This window comes from Galeopterus variegatus, unplaced genomic scaffold, assembly GCF_000696425.1.
Source record: "Galeopterus variegatus unplaced genomic scaffold, G_variegatus-3.0.2 Scaffold687, whole genome shotgun sequence".
NCBI lineage: Eukaryota > Metazoa > Chordata > Mammalia > Dermoptera > Cynocephalidae > Galeopterus > Galeopterus variegatus.
Genome location: NW_007726798.1, coordinates 794,166 through 811,533, shown reverse-complemented (window position 1 = coordinate 811,533; position 17,368 = coordinate 794,166). Strand labels below are relative to the sequence as shown.

At 35.9% G+C, this 17,368-nt stretch overlaps 1 protein-coding gene across 2 annotated transcripts in view; it reads right to left on the bottom strand.

Moving 5' to 3' along the window:
- The window catches only part of SOS2 (son of sevenless homolog 2 (Drosophila)), a 69,774-nt gene extending 56,761 nt beyond the window's left edge, over positions 1-13,013 (bottom strand). Inside the window, exons 1-4 of one of the 2 annotated variants that reach the window (XM_008571405.1) lie at positions 12,832-13,013; positions 11,462-11,593; positions 10,343-10,507; positions 671-874 (exon numbers count right to left, since the gene is read on the bottom strand). In XM_008571405.1, the coding sequence (XP_008569627.1) occupies positions 671-874; positions 10,343-10,507; positions 11,462-11,593; positions 12,832-12,864 (534 nt within the window). In that variant the 5' untranslated portion in view covers positions 12,865-13,013. The remainder of the gene's footprint in view (positions 1-670; positions 875-10,342; positions 10,508-11,461; positions 11,594-12,831) is intronic. The other variant, XM_008571406.1, reaches the window with a different exon arrangement.
- Between the last annotated feature and the right edge of the window lie 4,355 nt (positions 13,014-17,368).

Genomic DNA, 17,368 nt, shown 5'->3' with positions numbered 1-17,368 from the left:
GGAAGTTAGGAGGTACAAGATATATAAGCTAAAGGCTAAATATTTTTTAAGTGGGAGTCACAAAGACACTTGAGGAAAAATAAATCATGTGATGAAGAGAAGAAAAAGAAAATCTTTTTTTTTTAAAAGACAGTGTTTGTTTCGCTGGGTTCCTTTGAGCTGACATTAGAAGCTACAGAAGTTAAGAGATGGATCAGGCTCTCTGGATCCCCATCCTACTCATCCCACTCCTACCGTTCTTCAAACAGAGCAACTGTGCTTTTCTTTATGTGGCATTCTGCATAATCTTTTATTTTTTAAAAGTTCCACAGTTTAAATTTTAAACTACTGTCTTAAAGTACTCACCAAAAGAAAGGAAAAGGCAAAGGTCCTTCTTTTCTAGACCATACATCTTTTTCACCCCTCCAAATGAACTGAACATAAATCTCAAATAATGTATAGCAGAGAAAGATTTCATTCCAGTGTAAATCCCCCTTTCCAATTTTGTGTCTAATTTTCATTGTCACTGCATTGATTACATTAATATAACAACTCACATATTTTTAAAATCCAAACACATTTAAAAAAATTTTATGTACTAACAAGGTATATAAAGTTACTATTTATGATTTAAAGATGTCATTTAACTTTTGGGAGTACTCAGAATCACAGATCCAAAAAGGGTACTTACAGAAGGTTTAAACAGCTTTCTGTCAGAAATAAAGGCTTCTCGAAACACTTTTATGATCATATTGAGTTCCCTAAGATACTGTCTTTCTTCTGCAATTTCAGTTCTGACAAGGTCATAGTAGTTTAATTCACCTGAAGAACTAGGTTCATCTTCACAGAGAGAAACCAAACCTATGTCATCCTGATCAAACATATCCATCAAAACCTGAAATATAAATCAGTAATTTATAAATTTTTCTTTTATAAAACTGCCTCAAATACTTGAAATTAAAACATTATTAAACTATGAGAGTTGTGTGTATTACAGGCAAATTTATATGCATAAATTTAGAATAAAAGAAAAATGAAAAGCTAAAGGTGGGAAATGGCCAAATGAAACTGGATATGGTAAAATAAATAAATATTTCTGGAAAAAAGATAAACCTAATGGTGAAATATTATACATGAGGGTACTTTAAAAAGTTCATGGAAAAACAGAATTTAAAGATAATACTAATCTTTCCAAGAACTTTCTGAAGTACCTTAATAAATGAATACATATATGTGTGTATGTATGCATGTGTGTGATATATATATATATATACACACACGCACACACACACACAAAATACACACACAGATATAATAGCAAAAAAGAGCATACCTTTGGAGAATAATCTGAACCAAAAATCCCAGCTCAGCCACTTACTTGACTGTGATTATGAACAGTTATTTTTCTTTTGAAAGTCAGATTCCTTATATGTAAAATGTAACTGACAGAAGAATTCAATGAGGTAATGTGCATAAAGGGCATACTATTATGTCTGGCTAATAGTAGGTATCCATCATGGTAGTTTCTTGCCAAATTATAAGGATGGTACCCCTATACACTTGGGTAGAGTTAAAAGGAGAAAAGAGAAATGATATTGTAGAGGCACATGACAGATAACAGTGTGATGCTTTTCTGATGCACATTTACCACACCAACAACTGCTATTAAGTTCATTTGCTAAACCCAAGCATCCCAGAGATGCTTAAACAGTTGTAATGACAATTTCTTCTTCTGGAAATAGACTTTTACTATGAACGGAAGTCAACCAACAGGCAAGAACTAGTTGTAAATCAAAAGAATATTAGAAAAAGAAAAAGGTGGCCATACATTTTAGAATAACAGTTTAAAAAATAAAAGATTGGACTTAGTTAATTAAATATTCAAGACTGACTGAAAGTACTCTGAGAGTTCAGGAAAAAAGAAGTTACAATTGTGAAAGGAAGCTCCAAAAAGTAAAACAATTTCAAATTGATGAGAGTTAATTCTGACAATACAATAAGAGATGTTCATTCACTCATTCATTCATTCATTCTGAAAAACATCTACTGATCACCAAACATTGTACCAGATGTTGGTAAAATACAGTGATGAACAAAATAAGGGCCGGCCCAGTGGCGCACTGCTACAGTGCGCCGCTTGGGGGCGTGGCGGCGCTCCAGCCAAGGGTTCGGATCCCACATATAGACCGGTTCCCGCTCACTGGCTGAGCGAGGTGCGGGCGCGGCACCGAGGGTTGCGATCCCGTTGCCGGTCCCGGTCCAGTACGGGCGCGACACTGAGGGTTGCGATCCGTTGCCGGACATGAAAGAAGACAAAAAAGAAAAAATAAAATAAATAAATAAATAAACATGAAATTGGCCTCCCGATCTTTTTGAATCTAACTCAGAAATGTCTCTTAAATCTGGTCAGTTCTCTCCACTTCACTCTATGCTTTAAACTATTAAACAACCACCATCTCTTACAAGGATACACAAAGTCTTGTAGTTTGATCTTCCTGCCCCATTTCTAAAATTATGTTCCTAAAAACAAATTTGTGTCATATCCTACATAAAAATGATACTGGATTTTGCTGTCTTCTGCATAATAAATCCTATTCCTAATCCATTCACAATTTAACACGAACCCATTTTCCTAGCTTCATTTCCTGTGACAGTCTCAAATCTGTCTCCTCCTTGCAACCCACACACTTGTCACTAAACACCATCATCCCCAATTCCCAGCCATTTTAGACTCTAAAGCCCTCTCAATGAGGGCTGCAAAGGGAATTTGGTGATAAAATCTGATTTTAAACAGACACAAAATAATGGAAGGCACAACACATAAAAACTCACAGAAGAGCTACCATCCTTTTTTCTCCTCCCCACCAAAGATCTTTTTAGAGTAGTCTATACTTGCTATCTCTAACTTTTTACTCCCATTCACTCAGCAAGCCCATTAATCTATTAAAACTGCTCTCACTAATGACCTCCTAGCGTCAAGTCTAATAGTGTATTTTAGCCTTCTTATTTGTTTTCTCTAGTTTTTGACATAGCTGACCATCCTCTGCTTCTTAAAACTCTCTTCCCTTGGCTTTTGATACACCATTCTCAATGGGGTCTTCTTCTTTATCACTTACCTCCTCTACCACCTGTACTGGGTTCCATTCTTGGAACTCTTTTGGTTACACAGTACCAAAAGTCCTGTATTAATGCTACAGGGGTCAGGCAGGTAACACTGTAAATAAGCAGTGGGGATTATGCTAAATTGGAAGCTACACGCACCTAAAGAGGAAGTAAGTGCACCATTCAATGCCAGCTATTTTCTGTTAGGCCTTTTGATTTTCCTTTTTCAAGTCTGGAAACTATATTTTTACTTAAAATTTTTAGATTTGTAGATATAAATAGATGGTAAATAATTCAAAAATTTAAAAAACAAACCTGGAGACCCTATTAACTAGCAGGCCACCAGTCTGAAATATGTTATATTTTCTCCTAGAGTGAGCTCATCCCCTTAAATGATTTCCAATTACTACCTAGATGATAATGACTCCTAAGTGTTTATCTCTAGCCTCATTATTTTTCTGAATCCTAGACAAATGTTATTAAAGGGTTCCTAGATATCTCCTTGTCTAACAAAACCTATAACATGTACACTCCATCTCAGAATCACTAGTAACAGCATCACCTACATGGTCTTCATAACTAGATAGTTTGTCCTTACCTTAGACTTAGCATTTCTTCAACTTCTTTTCTATGTCAAATCAGTCCCCAAATCCTGTTGGCTCTAACTCAGAAATCTCTCTTAAACTGGTCAGTTCCCTCTAGTCTCCTCTGTCTAGAAAGTCTTCTCTTACTTTCCCTTCCCTTCACACTCTCACTTTTATTCATCTAACCAATCCCTAGTTTTGAGTTTTCATCACATAGCTCAAATATAATTTTTAGCATAGTTTTTCGATAGTTCTCCCTGACTCCATATCAGAATCTTTTCTACTAGCTTCGGTCCTTCATTAGTAATCTTCTCTCTTGCCTAGAGAAGCACCTGCCTTAGACTGAAATTTCTGTTCATATCTGTTTTCACTAAGGATAAAAACCATGTTTTCATTTTAAAATCCAGAGCATATGACACACACCAAATGCACAAATGACATGTATTATATGCTTGTAAACTATTAAACTTGTAAAGAAGGCTAAAATCCAAATGAGCGAAGGATCATAAAAATTAAAACTGTTGGTCATGTTCATAACAAGGACAATCGAAAAGTACAGCCAGTTCTTGAAGTGGATATTATTGTGAAATAAAAAATATAGAAGTCAACTCCTATTACATCTAGGCCTAGAGAATTAAACTTCTTCAGAGCAGCTCTGTGCCCTCTTATTCTCTCTCACCTTTATTAAATTTCCTTCTTAAGTATATATGTTCTACTATCTATTTTCCTTAATAGTGACAGGTACAGTTGACGTTGAATTCTACAGTTTTTTATTTTATTTTCTGGCAGCTGGCTGGTACGGGGAATCCAGACCCTTGACCTTGGTGTTATCAGCACCATGGTCTACTGAGTAAGCAAACCAGCCAGCTCTATTCTCAGCAATCTTTGATGTGCCAGAATACCTCACAAAGCCAAATGATGCTTCTATTTTTAAATGTAAAGAATAGAGGCTGATTCTCAAGTTTCCTTTCTGGCAAATTGTAATGATCCCTAGAAATCATTTATTCAAATAATTTATTAAACAGATGGTTGTGGGCCGGCCCGGTGGCGCAGTGCTATAGTGCGCCGCTTGGGAAGTGTGGCGGCGCTCCCGCCAGGGGTTCAGATCCCACATACAGACCGGTTCCCGCTCACTGGCTGAGCGAGGCGCGGGAGCAACACCGAGGGCTGCGATCCCGTTGCCGGTCCCGGTCCGGTACGGGGGCGACACTGAGGGTTGCGATCCGTTGCCGGACATGGAAAAAAAAAAAAAAAAACAGATGGTTGTGAGCTCTTGAAATAGTGATCACTAGAAATCAGTTTGGATTTACTAGGATCACAGCATGTTGCACAACCTCATTACTTCACTCACATAACTAGACCCACAAATAAAGTCATCTGAATTTTAGCTAAGCACAAGATAGTCTCCTGTGACAGACAGGGGATCATGACAAGGATATTTGAAACAAGGATCAGCAAACTATCGCACACAGGACAAATCTAGTCCACTGCCTGTTTCTTAAATAAAGTTTTACTGGAACACAGCCCAGGCTCATTCGTTTATAGCTGCTTTCACGCTAAAAGGCAAAGATGAGTAGCTGCAAGACAAACTGTATGGCCTACAAAGCCTAAAATATTTATCCTCTGGCTCTTTTTAGATAAAGTTTCTTGACCACTGAATTAGACAAGAGGTGAAAAGTAGTTGATTGAAGGCCAGAATGAAGAAAAGACGGATGTCTCTAATAGCATATGTTAGAAATCTCATTTTTTATATCTGCTTTTTCAATATTCCACTAAATAATTTCAACTAAAACAAAGTTTCTCTAATTTGTATACATTAATAAAAGCTGGGTAGGGTATCTAAAATGCTGAATGACAGACAGATTGTTTAAATATTTTGTTATAATGGCACAATACAGTATAAAAATTTCTAGAGATAAATTTGAGTTCAATCTTACATCAAAAAAAAAAAAAAATCAACAGCACAAGCTGAAGAATTCAAAAACATAACATAATAGTATCTCATGTGAAAAAGTCCTAGGAAGTTTAGACATCTGCAAACTCAATCAGGAAACACAGTGACATGGGTGCCAAAAAAGTTAATGCTAAAATTATAAAAGAATAGCATATAGAATAAAGGAGGTATGCATTTCATTATACTCTGTGTAGGTCAGACCAAACTTGGACTAATTGTCTTTAGATTTAGAAATCACCGTCTAAAAGCAATACATTCATAACGTAGGAATCTGAAAATCATGTCACATGATTTTTTTTTTTTAACTCTTGAAAGGTAAAGATTTAGATGACAAAAATGCTTCAAATAACTGAATGACTTATTTTGAAAAATAGTTTAGTCTTACCTAACATAGTACAGAAGACAGAACTAATTAAAGTTAATAGAGAAGCCAATGTTAGCTTTGTATGAGGAAAAAATTCACCTAATTATTTTTTGTGAACTTCTAAACAGTTTTGTGATAAACAATTTCCTCAGTGTCCAAACAGAGATTACATAATCATTTGTCAATCTGTTGTAAGGATTTGGTCTCTTCTACTTCTAAAACTGTTTGGAATTAATTATTAAATTTAATTAGAATGAAATTGTTTAGTATCTAACTGCTTTTGCCTTTAAAGAGTCACAAAAAAGGTAAACCTCAAATACAGTATAAAGTCTCTCTTTCCTCACAGTTCCTCAATATTTCTGTCCAAGGCCATTGGGAGAGGAGATGGGGCAGGGCTTATAACATAGGAATCCCTGGAGGGTGGGGGTGAGGAAAAGCTATGGTGGCTCATCTCAGGGTGTCAGACCCTGAGTGGAATAAGAAGAGTGTCTGTACAGGGGGAACAGCCCGATGTTGGGGACCAATCAGGGTAAAGAGATGATGCATATGATAAGGCAGCTTGATACAGGGTGTTGGAGCCTAGAGCTGGAGCCTCAGTGGGTAAGGAGGGCATTTGCATAGGAAGGTGGCCTAGTGTGGTATGTCAGAGTCCAAGGAAGGTGAGGAGGGCATTCACATGGTGAGGGGAGGGGAAAGGCAGCAGCCCAACTTGGGGTTGTCAGAGCTTGAGTTGGGTAAGGAGGGCATATACAAAAGGGAGGTTTCTAAGCTAAAATATGGCTAAGGAGAGTGCCTACACCAGTTAGGGGAAACAGGAGATTAGTTACACACAGGACTGATTAAATAAGAAAACATATTAAGAAAAATGGGTGTTGAGGCCGGCCCGGTGGCGCACTGCTATAGTGCGCCGCTTGGGAAGTGTGGCGGCGCTCCCGCCGAGGGTTCGGATCCTACATACAGACCAGCTGCTCACTGGCTGAGAGAGGTGCAGGAGCAACACCGAGGGTTGCGATCCCGTAGCCGGTCCCAGTCCGGTACGGGCGCGACACTGAGGGTTGCGATCCGTTGCCGGTCATGAAAAAAAAAAAAAAAAAAGACAAAAAAAAGAAAAATGGGTGCCAAGTTTCTCACTGTCAGAGAAGAGAGTTACAAACAGGGAAGGCTAAAATGAACCCTGTAGTATTGGATTTGAATTGGAGATGAGAAATAAATATTGAGATGTACATACATACACATATATAATAAAGCTCATGGAAAAATGGAATTGAAATATAATACAAATCTTTCCATGAACTTTTTGAAGTACCCTCATACATACAGTATATATACTCCCTAACTCTGGCCTCTAACGGACAGAGCAGTGACACCCCAACAGTGATGAGCTCATCTAGCACCCAGATCTTGATATCTAAGTACACAGTATCATTCTTCACTTAAAGGAACCAGGGTTTTTTAGAGAAACAACTAATTCTAGAACTTGAGCAGCAGGTAAAGAACAAGGTGAACCTGGAACATATAGTGTCAAAAGAAAGTGCTCCAGAAAAACAAATACTGCATGTTCTCACTTATATGAGGAATCTAAAATAATCAAACTCAAAAGAAGCAGTTACCAGAGGTGGGGGAGGGTTAGGAGAAATGGGTCAAAAGATGGTCAAAGGATACAAAGCCTCAATTAGATAGGAAAAATAAGTGTTTTGTTTTGTTTTTAAGATCTATTGCACAGCATGATGAATATAGTAAGCAATAACGTACTGCACATTTCAAAATCACTAAGCATAAATTTCAAATGTTCTCACCACAAAAAAGTATTCAAGTTAATTAGCTTGATTTAATTATTCCATTGTATTCATAAATCATAACATCACTTTATACCCAATAAAATATATACAACTATAATTTGTCAATTTACAATTTTATAAATACAAGGGAACTTCAAAAAGTTCATGGAAAGACTCGTATTATCTTTTAATTCTATTTTTCCATAAACTTTCTGAAGTACCCTCATAGGTAGGTAGGTAGGTAGGTAGGTAGGTGGGTGGGTGGAAAGACAGAAGGAAGGAAGGAAAGAAAGATAGGGACAGAGAAGCTAACTCAGAGTTCCCACTGACCAAATCTAGGACAATTTGAACATCTAAAGAAATAATGAAGTAATAAGTCCATATTAAAATAAATGAATAAACTTAAAGTGTGATGAGGAATAAGCTACTTAAGCAGTCACGAAATATTCTACAAAATATTTATTAATTACAAAAGAGAAAAGAGTAACTTCACAGAAGAGAAGCCTGGCAGACAACCCTTTAGTCAAATAATCAAAGTGAACATCATCACTAATGGGACACATTGAAATTGTGTGCTTGTGTGCCACATGAGTAAATGCAATGAGAAGAACACAGCACAACTTCTATAATATTACTGCCGAAGACCTTAACCTGATTCTAATCAAGAAAAAACATCAGAAAAACCTAAATTAAGGAACATTCTAAACAATAACTGACCTGTAATCCTCAAAAGTGTTAAGGTCAAAAACATTAAGGGAAAAATGAAGAATTGTTCCAGAATGAGAAAAAAAAAATATGACAACAAAATAATACATGATTCTGGACTGGATCATTTTGCTATAAAAAACATCCCTGGGACAACTGGCAAGCTTGAATGGGGTCTGAGAGGTAAGATGGTATAATGTATCAATGTATTGATGTATTAATTTCCTGGATTTTGACTGTCACATTACAGTAATGTAGGAGAATGTTCTTGTTTGTAGGACACACTATGTTGGCAACTTACTCTCAAATGGTTCAGGGGGCAGGGAAGAATTTTTTATTGTACTTTCAGCTTTCATATAAGTCTGAGATACTTTCAAAGTAAAAAATATATATAATCATAATTTTAGAAGTCAAAACAAATAACAAGCATTCCCACTATGAAACGTAAGTGAAAAATCATTTTTGAAAGTATGGGTATAGTACAATGGTTCACAATCATAACTGCATATTAGAATCACCTAGGATGCTTTCAAAAAATTGTAAGGCTTGGGTCGGCCCCATTGCTCCCTTGGGAGAGTGCAGCGCTGGTAGTGCCGAGGCCACGGGTTCGGGTTCCATATAGGGATGGTCAGTGTGCTCACTGGCTGAGCGTGGTGTGGACCACACCATGCCAAGGGTTGCGATCCCCTTGCCAGTCAGAAAACATAAAAAATAAAATAAAATAAAAAAATACTCAGGCTTGGAGGTTCAACCCAGGCCAATTAAATCTCTGGGGGTAAAACACAGGCATTAGAACTCTTTAAAAGCTTTCTGGTAATTCTGATTTGCAGTCAAGGCTGAGAACCACTGGCATTGCCAGGTCCGAGAGGTCATCACATTCTCTGTGAAATTTTCCTGGCCACCCCTACATCAGAGTTAATTATTTTATTAGTATAATAGTTTTAATCACATTGTGCTACAATTACATGCTTCTAGTATTTTTATTTCATATTAAAATAAATTCCTTCTTGGCCGGCCCGGTGGCGCACTGCTGCAGTGCGCCGCTTGGGAGTGCGGCGGTGCTCCCGCCGAGGGTTCGGATCCCACATACAGACCGGCCGCTCACTGGCTGAGCGAGGTGCGGGCCCAACACCGAGGGTTGCGATCCCGTTGCTGGTCCCAGTCAGGTACGGGCGCGACACTGAGGGTTGTGATCCGTTGCCGGTCACGAAAAAAGACAAAAAGGAAAAAAAAAAATTCCTTCTAACACAGAAATTGCTCTTATTCAGTGTTGTGTCTTTAAGGCTCAGGACAGTGACTGGCACATAACAGGTCTTCAAAAATGTTGATTTAAAAAGAAAAAAAGGAGGAAAAGCAGGAAGGGAAGAAAAGGAGAAGGGAAGAAAATAGAAAGACTCAATTTCTTCCCTCAAGTAGCTTACAGCCGGGAAGAAAGACCGATATATAAACAAAAAATTATCAGAAGGGAGAAACTTTGGCATTGCAAAGTCTTTTTCTCAATGTCTATGTCTCACTAAACTATTCTGTACACCAAAGTATGATCTTCAAAATGACTTACACTTAAAAGTACCCAAGTAGAACTGCGTATATTCTCTTTCTAAAAATATAAAACTCAAACTACTTTTCTTAAACTAGTTTGAGGCTTTGAATGGTTTTTCCTGTAGGTAAAAGATTCTTGAAGGAAAAAAAGAGATCCCCATCATGCTTAGAAACCCAGAAATATCAGGGTTACTATGTAAAGCCAGGATACTTCTGTCTTCCAATACCAGAAATTATAAAAATTACTATTACTCGTATAATAGTGTGTAAAAAAAGATTGAAGCAGAAATGACATATAGTCACTATTAATCCATGTTAAGTACCTTTTAACACTTACCTTATCTGCACACATTGACACTTTAATGTCTTGCTGAGATATTTCATAATGTCGGATATTAGAAACATAATTACCAGCCAATTTCAAAATATCGGCTGAGATATACTCTAGTACAGCCACAATATATAGGGACACATGGTAGTCCACTTTGTACCCTAAAACTTCCTGTGGAAAAAATAAACAATTTAATTAAAAAAAATGGCACTGTCAAGTATCAGTTAAACACTTAAAAATTCTTACTTAATATCTTTGCTTACAAAGAACTTCCTATAAACAAAATGTCTAAAATTACGAATATATGAATATACGGATACTACAGAATATAAAACAGACCCTTGGTCCCAGCAGTCAGGGGTTTTTTTTTTTTTTTTTTTTTTTTTAGAGATATCTAATCTAATAAATCTGCCTCTTATCAATCAAGAATACTTGATTCTAATACAAAAGTCTTGGGCTGAACTCTCAAAAAGCTTCTTAATATGTTATCCAAAGCCCATTTGACAAATATTTGCCATCTTCAAGAACCCTGCTTTAAAACCAATATCCCCTAGTTACAGTAGTACCTATTGAGCGGAGGATGTGTATATGTGTGTGGGAGGTAGAGAGAGGTGTTCTTGTAATTGCTACAAAGAGGTCTTCAAATCCAAGTACATCAAACATATTCTACACTCTAAATAATATTCCGTAGCCTATTTTTCCAATGTGTATAAAAGTATCTCTGCTGATATGAATTAATTTAAAAACGGTTCTGAACTCATAGTAGCTTTTGACATTATGGACTTTCTTAATCAACCAAAGGATGAGAATCATGGTCTATTACACAGAAATCAGTCAGGCATAGTACTTGTTGGAAGATGCCAAAAAGATGCCAGAATGCATTATCACTATTACTAAATTTTAATATTATTCGAGAGGCAATCTGATTTAATCAGGATATGTTTACTTTTATTTTGTACACATATTAATGTATACACATATATAAAATGTATGTGCACATACAAGTATATACACATGAGTATACAGACACACTAAAGACCATGCTACATTAATAATAAATACACCAATATTAAATAAAGTATTATTTTTTATAAAGAACTCCTACAAAGTTTAATCTTTTATTACCTTCAATGAAGGATGGATTTTGTCCACAGGCAGTAAAAGAGGATTTCTTCGTTTTCGTTTCTCTATGGCAGATTGTGCATCAGCAATAGCCCATTTATCAATTGGATGAGGAAAGGTCTTTTGAACTCGTTCCTGTTCAGATCATAGCAGTACCATTATAGTATCAATAGAAGTATTCATAAATAAAAAATTCATACAAACTTCAACTTTATCACTATCCTTAATGTTAGCAGATAATAGTGACATGACATGTTCTGATTCCTACAATAAATATTTTTTAGTTTAAATAAAAGGTTAATAGGACTATCAAGGTTTTTCCACATATTTCTATGGGTAAAGAAGAAAATAAAGATTAAAAAGAAAGCTTTAAGCATTATTAAGATGAACTGGAAAAAGGAAAAAGTAATAATATATAGGATATATAAGGGAGATTACAGCTCTTTTTGTAGATGTGAAATGGTATCTCACTGTGGTTTTAATTTTGATTTCCCTGATGACTTACAAGCTTCAGCACCTTTTCATGTGCTTACTGGCTATTAGTACATCTTCTTTTCTGAAGCATCTGTTCAAGACTTTTGCTCATTTGGGGGAGGAGGGTGTCTTTTTTGTTACTGATTTGTAGGAGTCTTTAACATATTCTGGACACAAGTCTTTTGTCAGAAATACATATTACAAACATTTTCTTCTAGTCTGTGACTTACATCTTTTTATTTTCTCATTAATTTTATTATTTAATAGTTACTGTGTTTTGAGTCCTCTCTAAAAAATATTTGCCTAACCCCAGGTTATGAAGATATTCTCCAGTATTTTCTTCTCGAAACTTTGCAATTTCAGCTTTTATGTCTAAGGCTATGATCAATCTTGAATTAATTTTTGTCTGCAGTGTGAGACAGATTTCAAGGGGTTTTTACCCCATAAATTTATTTAGCTATTCTAGCACTTTTTCTTTTTTTTTTTTGTCTTTTTTCGTGACCGGCAACGGATCGCAACTCTCAGTGTCGCGCCCGTACCGGACCGGGACCGGCAACGGGATCGCAACTCTCGGTGTTGGGCCTGCACCTCGCTCAGCCAGTGAGCGGCCGGTCTGTATGTGGGATCCGAACCCTCGGCGGGAGCGCCACTGCACTCCCAAGCGGCGCACTGTAGCAGTGCGCCACCAGGCCGGCCCCATATTCTAGCACTTTTTCTGAGAAACTTTCCTTTCCTCAAAGAATTGCCTTGATACCTTTGTCAAAAATGAACACATATATACCACACATAATTTCAATGATTTTAGTTCCCACAATAATTCAGAATGATAAAGATTTAGATATAAAAATTAGTTTATACAGTGGCTTAGTGACTTTTTGAAATAACAAAATAATTTTTACCTCCACATCTTGAACAGTCCTTGGTTGGGCCATGCATAATTTGTTAAGCAGCTGAAAAATCAGCTCTTCAATATAATAGAGAGACTCCTCATTAGCTGACAGATTGGGATGTACTTGCTCCTGAACCTTTAAAAAAAAGTTCTCAGTTAAAGTATTGGCAAAATAATATGAATTGAACAAAAGTCAAGAAGAATCTGATATATAATTAATAATATTTTACTATAGAATGGTTACTCAAACGCAGACATAAAATACAAAATTAAAAAACTGTATTTGTTGGTCTCTGCAAACTTTTGTCAACCCACACAGCAGTGGTTCTTAAACTTTTATGGACCTTTTGAAAACCTATGGAAAACCACTGAACTCTCTCCTCCCTACCGCCAAAGAACACATACATATAAAATATTCTTTACAATTTCAGAGGAATCATGGATACCCTGAAGTCAACTGATAAATCCACTACAAGTCTATGAACACTAGGTCATGAATTCCAACAACAGAGATATATCTGAAAAACCATACTACTTTACAAATTATAGGGGTACTCTCTGAAGTAGGTGCTATTCAGCTTTCACAATGGCATATACTCCTTATTGTCACCACCTAGCTATGCTGAGCCTTTTTTGTTGTTTTTAAAATTTCCAAAGATAGAACCTAGTAATCTGTCCTAAAAAATAATCCAGTTTGACTAGATATGAGAAATATGATAAATAATAGTGCCTCATATATAGTAAGTGTCCTGTAAATATTTGTTGAAAGAATGAATGAGAGAAATAAGTATTGCTCTAACGTTGTATGCCATGGTATTAGAAGGATACCAGTGCCACTGACACAAACAGGAAACTGGAATAGTCTCACAGTTATTTTTAACAACTGAATCAGTAATTAAAAGCCTTCCCACAAAGAAAACAGCATGAAGGCAACCATTTCATCTATATTCTCAAAATTTAGCATAAAATTTCCCCTCACATCTGGGTCACATGCACCCACTAAACCAACTACAGCCAAATAATGATTGGTTAAATGATTTAGAATTTCCTAGAAAGTCCACCTCTGAACAAAATCAGGGTTAAAAAAATTTTTAGCATAAAATTGTGCATTACAGCCTCTTATATTTGACTCTAGGACTTATAGAAATCCCTTCTTTCATTACTAATATTAGATAATTGTGTGTTCATTCTTGCTTGATCAGTATCTCAGAGGTTTATCAATTTTATTAATCTTTTCAAGAATCAACTCTTGACTTCTTAATCTTCTCTACTCTGTTTTATATTTCATTTATTTCTGTTTCATCTTCATTACTTCTTCTCCTTATGTTACTTTGCTAACATCTTGAGATGAATACTCAGCTCATTATTTTTCAACCTTTATTTTTTTTCTAGTATGTATGTTTTCTCTAAGAGCTACTTTTGTAGAAACCCACAGATTTTGATATGGAATATTTCTGTAATCATCCAGTTCAAAATAGTTTTTAATTTCCATTGCAGTTTCTTCTTTGAGCCTTATAATCTAGAAGTATATTTCTTAATTTGTAAACGTGGAATTTTTTATTTTTAAAATTTTTTTTAAAAACTATTTTCCTTTTTTTTTGGCGACTGGCTACAGGGATCCAAACCCTTGATCCTGATGTTATAACACATACTCTAACCAACTGAGCAAACGGGCCAGCCTTTAAACATGGAATTTTTTAAGTTATCTTTTTTCTGATTTCTAGAAATAATCACACTGTGGTCAGAAAACACCCTTTCTATGATTTCAGTGTTTTGGAATTTGTTGAGATTAGCTTATGGCTTCACTGGCAAGCTCATCAAATACTTAAGGAAGAAATGCAACCATCTTAAGACTCTGATTAATTTCCGGACTAGCCTTGATATAAAAATTCAAAAAGAAAGAAGAAAATTATAGGCCATTTTCATTCATGAATCCAGAAACAAAAGCCTAAATAACATATCAGCTAACTGAACTCCATAATACACAAAAAAGATTGTATAATATGACCAAGTTGAGTTTAAAAATCAGTGTAACTCATTAAACCATTAACAATTTAAAAGTGTAATTCACACACACACAAAAATAATAAAATAAAATAAAAGTGTAATTCACCATTAACAATCAACAAACGACAAAAATAATATGATCATCTCAATAGATGTAAAAAAGCATCTGGAAAAAACTCAACATTCATTCATGATAAAATCTTAGTGAACTTCCGCAATTTGATAAAACATATCTACAAAATACCTACAATAAAATCATAGTTAATGGTAAAACACTGAAAGCTTTCCTTTTGAGATAAGGAAAAAGGCAAGTAAACTTGCTATTACAATTTCTACTCAACATCGGCTAGTGCAGTAAAGCAGGAAAAAGGAAAAAAATATAAAAATTGCTAAGAAGGAAACAAATTTGCAGATTATTTGATTGCCCATTGTGATGGATAATTTTGGGGTGCCCACATATTTGGTCAAACATTATTTCTCATATGTCTGTGAGGATATTTCCAGATGAGAATAATATTTGAATTAGCAGAATGAGTAAAGCATATTGCCCTCCCCAATGTGGGTGGCCTCATCCAATCTACTAAAGGTCTGACTAGAATAAAAGGCTGAGTAAGAAAGAATTTTGTCTCTGCGAGACTATTCAAGCTGGGGCATTAGTACTCAGACTGGAACTTACACCATCAGTTCTCCTGGTTCTCAGGATAACTCTAGAACTATACTATCAGTTTTCTTGGGTCCCAGTTTGCCAAATGCAGATTTTGGACTTTTCAGCCTCCATAATCACACAAGCCATTTTCCTTATAGTAAATCTCCGCGCGCGCATGCGTGCGTGTGTGTGTGTGTCTTCTTTACAGTCCAACTGGCTACTGAATGTGTGTGTGTGTGTGTGTGTGTGTGTGTGTGTCTTCTTTACAGTCCAAACTGGCTACTGAACACGTGACATGTAGCTCCACTGAATTGAAATGGGCTATAAGGGTAAAACAAGTACCAGATTTCAAAGATTCAGTATAAAAAAAGAATGTGAAATAACTCAGTAATTTTTATATTGATTACATGTTGCAATGATTAGATTTATTGGGTTAAATAAAACATTAAAATCAATTTCACCTGTTTCTTCTTACTTTTTAAGTGCGGCTATGAGAAAATTTTAAATTACATATGTGGTTCAGATTATATTTCTATAACACTGCTCTAGGAAAATGAGCACATGGGTTTACCAGAACACATATACAAGAAGGCTCATAAGTGACATTATTAGTAATACACCCAAACTAGAAATAAATTCAAATATCCATCTAGAGTAGAATAAATCGTGGCATATTCATACAATGGAATATATATAGAAAAATAAATTACAATAGTAACGACAGCTACATAAAATGTGAATGTGTCTTCAAAATATCATTAGAAGACAAATGCACTCGGCAGATATATAAATGCTTATATCAAAAAAATGGAAAGACTCCAAATAAACGACCTAACGCTACACCTCAAAGAACTTGAAAAACAACAATCCAAACCAAAAGGCAGTAGATGGAAAGAAATAATTAAGATCTGAGTAGAACTAAATGAAAGAGACCAAAAAGACAATAGAAAAGATTAACAAAACTAAAAGTTGGTTTTTTTTTTTTTTTTGTCTTTTTTTCCATGTCCGGCAACGGATCGCAACCCTCAGTGTTGCCCCCGTACCGGACCGGGGACCGGCAACGGGATCGCAAGCCTCGGCGTTGCTCCCGCGCCTCGCTCAACCAGTGAGCGGGAACCGGTCTATACGTGGGATCCGAACCCTCGGACGGGAGCGCCGCCGCGCTTCCCAAGCGGCGCACTATCCAGTGCGCCACTGGGCCGGCCCTAAAAGTTGGTTTTTGAGAAGATAAACAAAATAGACACACCATTAGCTAGATTTAAAAAAAAAAAAGAAGAGAGAAAACCCAAATAACAAAAATCAGAAATGAAAAGGGAGACATTACAACTGACACTGCAGAAATACAAATAATCATTAGAGACTATTATAAACAACTGTATGACAACAAATTTGAAAATCTGGAAGATATGGATCAGTTTCTAGACACATATAAATTACCAAGACTGAACCAAGAAGCGATAGAAAACCTGAACAGACCAAAAACAAGCAAGGAGATCGAAGCAGTAATCAGCAATCTTCCAACAAAAAAAAGCCTGGGTCCTGAAGGCTTTACAGCTGAATTCTATCAAACTTGTAAAGAGGAGTTAATATCAATTCTCATGAAACTGTTCCAAACAATTGAAACAGACTCTACTCTCCCAAACTCATTCTATGAGGCCAACATAACTCTGATACCAAAACCAGTTAAAGACACAACAAAAAAAGAAAATTACAGCCCAATATCCTTGATGAACCTAGATGCTAAAATCCTCAACAAAATATTAGCAATGAGAATACAGCAACATATTAAAAAAAAATTATACACTATAATCAAGTGGGATTCATCCCAGGGATGCAAGGATGGTTCAACTTATGAAAGTCAATAAACGTGATACATCACATCAACAAGCTCAAG